Source organism: Carassius carassius, chromosome 5 (genome assembly GCF_963082965.1).
Source record: "Carassius carassius chromosome 5, fCarCar2.1, whole genome shotgun sequence".
NCBI classification, from domain to species: domain Eukaryota; kingdom Metazoa; phylum Chordata; class Actinopteri; order Cypriniformes; family Cyprinidae; genus Carassius; species Carassius carassius.
In genome coordinates, this window is record NC_081759.1 from 36,744,476 (window position 1) to 36,752,994 (window position 8,519).

At 36.8% G+C, this 8,519-nt stretch overlaps 1 protein-coding gene across 3 annotated transcripts; it reads right to left on the bottom strand.

The window, feature by feature from the left end:
* Nucleotides 1-24: 24 nt before the first annotated feature.
* zdhhc15a (zinc finger DHHC-type palmitoyltransferase 15a) lies at nucleotides 25-8,510 on the bottom strand. Of its 3 annotated transcripts, none has more exons than XM_059551085.1 (12): nucleotides 8,375-8,510; nucleotides 7,722-7,748; nucleotides 7,500-7,594; nucleotides 6,333-6,453; nucleotides 5,150-5,219; nucleotides 4,711-4,743; nucleotides 2,251-2,371; nucleotides 1,821-1,953; nucleotides 1,614-1,740; nucleotides 1,033-1,133; nucleotides 421-479; nucleotides 25-325 (listed from the first exon to the last, which is right to left on the bottom strand). In XM_059551085.1, the coding sequence occupies exons 1-11, from the start codon at nucleotides 8,490-8,492 to the stop codon at nucleotides 436-438; spliced, it is 990 nt and encodes a 329-aa protein (XP_059407068.1). In that variant the 5' UTR covers nucleotides 8,493-8,510; the 3' UTR covers nucleotides 25-325; nucleotides 421-435. The 3 variants fall into 3 exon arrangements, with proteins under 3 accessions (XP_059407068.1, XP_059407067.1, XP_059407066.1); XM_059551084.1 differs by having other exon boundaries at nucleotides 26-333; XM_059551083.1 differs by lacking the exon at nucleotides 421-479 and having other exon boundaries at nucleotides 26-325.
* Between the last annotated feature and the right edge of the window lie 9 nt (nucleotides 8,511-8,519).

The window sequence follows — 8,519 nt, forward strand, 5'->3', positions numbered from 1 at the left end:
AAGACACTATTAAATTTTGTCTCGCCATAAAGCTAGAACTTATTCCAACAACAGAAAAACACCAAACTGCATTTCACCACAAAATAATGAATTTAAAACTCTCACGCAGCAGGGACACCTGATAAAGCTCTCTCACACCCTGATCAGTAAAAGAGGTTTCGGAGACCTGATCGCTCCTGCAGGAAGTGTTCCAGGTGAAAACTGAGCATGCGGGCAGGTGTTCACCCTCGTCTCCCTGAGGGCCGTCTGCCACTCCTGCAAGCTTAACCGGTGATCCAAATCTTTCTGAAATCCCCCAGTTGAGAAACTCGCTGTGACGCCCGTTCTGTCAACCTAGAAATATAAAGAACTGTTTATATTATAAAACTTCATTTCGGCTACATTTGCTTCATTGAAAAGCAGAACAATCATTTCTCATACCTTATTTCATTTCTGCTAGTCATCCACTGCTATGGTAACTGAGACCCCCTCATGTGAGACTGTTGGCAGAACAGAGTGAGACAGACAAATGGCTCAAATCAGAATTTTCGATCAGGTTGTGCAGCCCTGGTTTGGCCTCTAGGGGGCAGTATAAACTTGCAGTCTGAACCTACTTTTTACAAAATTAGTCAAATCGCTAAATAAATAATGTTTTGTATCACAATAAAAGATTCCATGTGTTTTTTTCCCTCCTATTCTGCTAGTTACTTCTGAGAACTTGAAAACTGAGTATTCCGAGTGCTGTCTGGAGTTTGTTTTACATCAGTAGGGGAATTTTAGAGGAAGTGTGTTCGTAATCCTACTCTTTGTGATAGCACACTTAAGTTAATGACAGAAGCAGAGAGGAGATCACCTTCAGAGACCGTGTGAGAACTGGGATAAATTCGGTCTCCTTCTAAATAAAAGATTTACCAAACCATTCTGACTACAGCAGTGACACAAAATTAGACGGCTCTCTATAATCCGGCAAACTAGGCTCTGATTGATGAACCGGTAAACACAATTGGATGTTGAGGGACTTGTGAAATAGGATTCAGAATTTTTGCGTCTTACCCACACTTCCTTCCATGGCACGATGTCCATTTCCATTCATCACCGAAAGACTGTAAGATGACATCTGCCATCTCAAGGGGAAAGACTGTCCATCCCCTTGACTGTGGTAGACACAATAAGAAACAGCTGGTTGTGGCAAATGGCAAAACAGCCTTTACTCATCTTCAGTGTCAAATAATCCTCCAGAAATACTGATTTGATCATTTAAAAATATATATATTTGTTCTCAATTTCTTATTAATATTGAAAACACCTGTGCTGCTATACACACACACAATACTTTCTTTTGACGAATAGAAAGCAAAACAGCATTTATTTGAAACACATAATATAAATGTCTTCACTGTCGTTTTTGATCAATTTAATGTGTCCATGATGGATAAAGGTAAAAAAGTAAATTAATAAAAAACGTAGTGGCCCCTAACTTATAAACATTAATATACATTTGTTATCATCATCATCATGATTATTAATTAGAATAAACAATTATTCTGCTAAAATGATTCTGTCAATCTCAAGTGTACGTTGTTTATGAGTGTCGAGCACCATTAGGTTCTCAATGAATATTGTGTAATACTGACCTGCTGAATACTGGAAATGGCCAGAGACTCTTGTTCCTTCCAAACACCTGTGAGAGGTTTGCCCTGACACCCACATCAAATGCCTCGCTTGCTGGTCCATCCACAAAAAAGGGAACTGACAACCACTCTGACAGGAAGATGATGAGAGATGTTATGACCCCTACAAAACCTCATACCAAATATGTGAATGTGAAATGCAGGTTTTACCAAGAGTAGTTTTGTTGCTGGCGAGAAGCCAGATGTGGAAGAAGAGCAAAAAACAGAGGGTGACAGCAAACATGGCCGACACCAGTGTCAGGAACAAAACATGCAGTTTAACACAACTATCAAACAGTTTGCCCTGAGAGAGAGAGAGGATTTATCAAATATTGAAGATTATTACATAATTCATTATATCGCAAACAATAAAACCTTTTTCTCACATTTATTCACCATCACTTCAATTGCATGTATATGTGCAGATACTTTTATCCAAAGTGACTTTGCATTGAAGCTATACATTCTATTACAATGTGTAAAAATTTATAGTAAAGTGTTTCAAATACTTGATGCCAAGTGACTGTTGAGGTGCCATCTGAGCCTGAGACTAGTCTCTACCATTCAAAGTGGTTATAAAAATAAAAAAAAGGTCACCCACCAGCCACAGTTGGATGAATGTTGGTGTAACTGTTGCGATGATAAGCAGGCAATACAGCAGTGAGTAGAGCAGGAAGAGCAGGAAGAACTTATAGTTGGAGAATCCAATACAGTTATTTAGCCTAAACACGACAACACAGCACAAACATCCAAAGAAAAGAATAAATGCTACATTTTACAAATGACAATGTTTTATTTAAATTTGACATTTAACCAAGATACAAGTAGCATATTAAAGGGTTAGATCACCCGACAAATGAAAATTAGGCAATACATTACTCCCCTTCAAGGCATCCTAGTTTGAAAGATCAAAGACATTTTTAAATATAACTCTGACTGGATTCGTCTGAAAGAAGAAAGTCATATACACCTATGATGCCTTGAGGGTGAGTAATTTATGGTCCAATTTTCATTTTTGGGTGAACTAACCCTTTAAGAGATTTTTTTAATTAATTTATAGGTGCATCTAAAAAAATTAATATCCTGAAAATTGTCTTTATTTTTTTGGTAACATGTTTCAAAAAGAGAAACTTTCATATGTTCTAGATTCATTACATGTAAAGTAAAACATATCTAAAGTTTTGTTTTAATTTTGATGATTAGAGCTTACAGCTCATGAAAGTCTAAAATCCAGTATCTCAAAATATTAGAATATTTCCTAAGATCAATCAAAAAAGGATATGCAAAACATAAAAGTTCAAGTTATGTAATGTTATGTTTAAATGTATGTTCATCCATGCACTCAATATTGATTCCATATGGGCTTCAGGTCAGGCATGTCGGCTGGCCAATCAAGAACAGCAATATCATGGTCAGCAAACCACTTGAAATTGATTTTGGCACTGTGGGGAGGTGCTAATGTCCTGCTGCAAAAGGAAATCAGCATCTCAATAAAGCTCGTCAGCAGATAGAAGCATAAAGTGACTCCAAAATCTCTTGGTAGATGGCTGCATTGACTTTGGACTTGATAAAACACAATGGACCAACATCAGCAGACGTCATGGCACCCAAATCATCTCTGACTTCAGAAATTTCACACTGGACTTCAAACAGCTTGGACTCTGAGCCTCTCCAGCCTTCCTCCAGCATCCAGACCTTAATTTCCAAATGAAATGCTAAATTAACTTTCATCTGAAAAGAGGACTTTGGAGCACTGAGCAACAGTCCAGTTCTTTTTCTCCTTTGCCCAGATAAGATGTTTTCTGACATTGTTTCTGTTTCAGAAGTGGCTTGGTAGCACTTTTCCTGAAGACGTCTGAGTGTGGTGACTCTGATGCACTGACTTCAGCTTCGGCCCACTCCTTGTGAAGCTCTCCCAAGTGTTTGAATTGGCTTTGCTTGACAGTATTCTCAAGCTTGCAGCCATTCCTGTTGCTTGTGCACCTTTTCCCACCCAATTTCTTCCTTCCAGTCAACTTTGCATTTAATATGCTTTGATACAGCAGAATGTGAACAGCCAGCGTTTTCAGTAATGACCTTCTGTGACTTCAGCTCTTTGTGGAGGGTATCAGTGATTGTCTCCTGGACCACTATCAAGTCAACAGTCTTCCCCATTACTGTGGTTTCAAAGAACAAGAGATACCCGGAATTTATACTGTAGGGATGGTCATATGATGAAACACAAATGTAAATATTCTAATAAATTGAGATTCTGGAATCTTGACTTTCATGAGTTGTAAGCTCTAATCATCAAAATAAAAGCAAAAACACTTTTGAAATGTTTTACATGTAATGAATCTAGAATATATAAAATTCTTCACTTTTTGAAATAAGTTACAAGAAAAATTATATTTTTTGCGATGCACCTGTACATAGCCATTTTACTTCCTGAATGCAAGCCAACTGAATGACCAAATATCTAGCGGACTACAAGATATTTAAAGGAGTATAATACTCACCATTTTACAACCTTTTGGGAATTTACTCACTGTCTGACCATCCAAGATGTAAATGTGTTTGTTGCTGAACAGGTAAGATTAAGATTAAACTTGCTCACCAAAAGGATCATCTGCAGTAAATGGGTGCCATCAGAATTAAAGTCCAAACAGCTGATAAAAACAATAATTCACAACTTGTTCATCAATAAATGTTTTGTGAAGTGAAAAGCCAAATGTTGGCAATAAACTAATCCATCCTTAAAATGTTTTTCAGTTCAAACTGTTGTTTTTGGGTAAAATTGTTTTCTTACAAGATGTTAATTCACTGCAGATGGTCCATTCATGAGTAAGTGATGTAATTAAAAAAATTCTCCAAATCTGTTTCAATGGAGAAGCCTACGTCTTAGACGGCCTGAGAGTGGGTACATTTTCATAAAATTGAAATTTTGGGGTGAACTATGCCTTTTTAAGTAAGAGTAAATTATTATACTGAGATTAAACAATACAAAGCCACAGATTACAAAGATTTCTAAGTTGTTCACATTAACCAGAAATATGCATTTTTCAACAGCCAGTTTACGAACCATGGGCAATGATGATCCATCTTTAGTACACACCTACAGAAAAAAAAAGAAACAGACCGCAGGAGTGAAGTGCACAGGCCACAGGAACTATTCTCATTAAATAATAATAAAAACCACAGTGTAATCAGACACACACACACACTCAAAATCTCCACAAACACACAGTCATTCTTTTTCTCCATCTCACCCACTCAGACCTGGACTTTAATCAAAGAATGGGAACCTGATATTGACACTCATTTGAGAAGATTCACTGTGTCCACTCAAATAAATGTTACCAAGCACTTCAACAACATCCTTTAATTATCACACACACACACTCACCCACGGATCACATTTCTACGTCTCCCTTTCATTAAGGGAAGAGTGTGTAGATGAGTGGGAGATGCACTGATACACACACAGAAATGGAGGGAGGGAGAGAAAGGGCGATTCTTACATTTGGCAGACAGAACAGTGATGGCAGCGATCTGGTTTTATCAATTGGCAGTGATGACAGAACCTGATAGCTGAGATGAACACAAACAAGCAAATAAATAAATAACATTTTCTCCAACATTTAGGTAATTGGAATCCCTCTTTGATTACAGACTATTATTTACATTTTCATTCATGTTGTTCAGTGTAAATGGATCACTCGCCAAATAAGAAACAAAATAAAATCAGTATAAATAAAGTAGGTGCTTTAGTGCTTGGAATCCAAAATGAACCAAAAATCGTCCAATTTATTTTTAAATAAGAAAGTTTACTGGCCATTCAGATAAAACACTTGCGTTGTTTGTAAATGTACTAAAATTATGAGTTTACTCAAAATTAAAATTCCATCATCATTATCATTATTATTACTGTTTGTACATGCTGATCTATCTATAAAATAAATGTATTAATATTTGCTTGTTGACACACTAGTGTTATTGAATTGATCACTTGTCAAATTGTTTACTTTGTGTTAGAGGAAAAGTATTTATATATAAAAAATGGTTTGGGAGTGTTGCATTTGGTTACAAGACATTTAACAATTCTTGAATTAACAATTATAATTAAAGATTCAGCAATAAATGACTTCGATTTTGTTTTGTTGCAGGGCTGAATATCAGTACAGATTTCCCAATTTATTTGGGTGTATTATAGTTATAATCTCTTTTAGGGTACATATGGGAAAAATTATATATTGACTCGAATGGTAAGTCGTCTCTTTGAAATATCCAACAGAACAAACTCATAAGAGTCATTAGTTCCAGGAAACAGGCTACACTTATTGGACTAATATTTCTGGTTTCCTAAAAAGTACAGACCTAGAATATACTTTATGTAAAATATTCAGTATTGCCATCACAGATCCCCCATGTTACAAAGCAGTGATGCAGGGAAAACCTCTAACGTGGTGATGAAGATACTTTTCACTTAAAGCCATTCAGAATGTACTAATTGCAGATTCAGTGTCTCTGGAGTAATCTACAGTTCAGTGTCTTCCCTCAATTACATGATGCTGATGGAGCAGGTTAATGTTTACGGGTTCAGTGTGAATCCAGTTACATTTGGACTGGATCCAGTTAAGTTTGATGTTATTTATACTTCACATTGTTGTGTTTATTTGTTATAGTGCTGAAGGGTTTCCTGACCTCCGGCTGCCTTTCGTGTGTGGACTGAAAGCTTCTTGGAAATTTCCAGAAGAATCGGACTCTTCTCCATATCCCCACGCTCCTGCTCATAGAGCAGCGAGTCTGAAGAGGAGAGCTGAAACTGAACACAGACACCCGCACACACACAAATACAATTAGCAAATTAGATGGCAGTGCTCTGAGAGCGAGAGGGGTTTCTTTTACGCTCATTTGTCACGTATGACATGCCTGACTTGAATAACTTGCAGGCGGATGGCCTGACCCCCGTAAGAGCCCAAATCTACTTATTGCTTCTGTGGAGGTGACGCCAGCAGAAATGAGGAACTGTTTAATTCCCCTAGCCGAAACGTATTGCGGTGTACTGTACTATGGCACAGCTATGCAAGGCCATAACCATGTCAAACATGAGGAAAATTAGGGGGGGCTACACAATCTTTTATTTAAAAGCCTGTGATCTTTGATTGGCAATCATTTTGACATTGACGAGCATTGTTAGTCCACCAAGGCTGAAAAAAAAAGCATAAAAAGTTAACTTATAAACTTTTTTGTCATCCTAACAACAAACAAGGTGGTGCATAATGGACTGCAGCAGAACAGCATCAACACTCAGAAAATAAAGGATTAAAATCTGTGACTAGTCCTTTCAAAACATTCTGATACGTACAATAAAGATACTGATATACACACTTCAGGTACTGATATGTATCTTTTAATACACACCTTTTAGGGGTAAATGAGGTACAAAGGTGTACCTTTTAAAAAGGTATTGCCCCAGTTAAAGCTTTTGTACCTTTTTTTCTGAGTGTAAAGAATATCAAATATTGGTGGGGAAATTTTGGGCATATCTGAGTATTTAATCCTCATTATCTGGCAGTCATGGCCCTGCAGATATGGGACCACATAGTCATACATTGTTTATGTGGTACTCCAAGTTAGGCACTTCAGAGAATGGTTATTCCATGGTATGTGTACAAAGAACATTTACATTTATGCATTTCACAGACGCGTTCATCCAAAGTTACTTACAGTGCAATCAGGCTATACATTATTTTAAATGTTTTCATTCTGTCAGTATGTGCATTCTACAAAAGCCATGGGTGTCCAGTTCAGAAAAGGAACTTTTTTGTGAAGGTAAAAAAAAAACATAACTTAATAATGCTACTGTACCTCCACAGATGGAGAGGATGGTGGAGTGGACAATGTTTTCCAAAATGACCATGAGAACATTACAAAACAGACGTGGAACAGGCAAAGGAACACCCCTGACGGAGAAAACATATACAAACAATTATCAATCAAAATAACTGGAAGCAAATGTCAATTCATTCAAACATTAGAACTGCATATTTTTATACAATGAATATCTAGAAGAACACGGAGACCACATACCTTTCTGTGTTGAAGAGGAAAGCAGGACTGTCACAAATATGAACAAGAGTCAACACAGTCACTTATAACATCTCAGAATATCTATAATGTATACACACAATCGCACCTGAAATCACTACAAAAAATCTATATGTTCTGTAACAACAATGCACTTCTACTAAACCTACAAATACTGTACAGGTCAGTAATTATACAGGATTCATTTTTCAGACTATTGAGATATGTATTTGTTCGCAATAGTGCGAAACAAAAAAAGTTTATTTTTCTTTAGCTTTTTAATTTTTGTTTTTTCTTTAGCAATAACATTATAAGGGTTTGTGGTGGTGGATGGAATAATTAATTTTGACTAATTTTATTTTAAATTCATACATAAATTTAATATACACATCATTAAAGTTAACCCCACCTCATCAAAGTAATTTGTAACTGACATTAAATTACACAAGTGATACTCGAGGATCAAAACTAATGTAATCTGTAGCACACAATCACAGCGGTCTCATTAAAATTGAGAAAACAGTTACACACAAACAAAACATGTTACATCACGTCTGGTCTCACCTACATTTTGTACATTCATCTGTTTTTACACTACGAGAAATCTACGTCACTAAACGCCTAACTTTAAAGATTTCGCAAAAAATATGACTTACTCCAACAGAAGGGCACGACATATGCGTAGTATGACCACATCACAACCATAATAACGATCGTAACCGGGATCCAGTAGAGAAGCCGCGCGCAGCGCCGGAGGCACGCGGACAGAAGCATCACGATGACCGTCACAAGTGTCTCTAT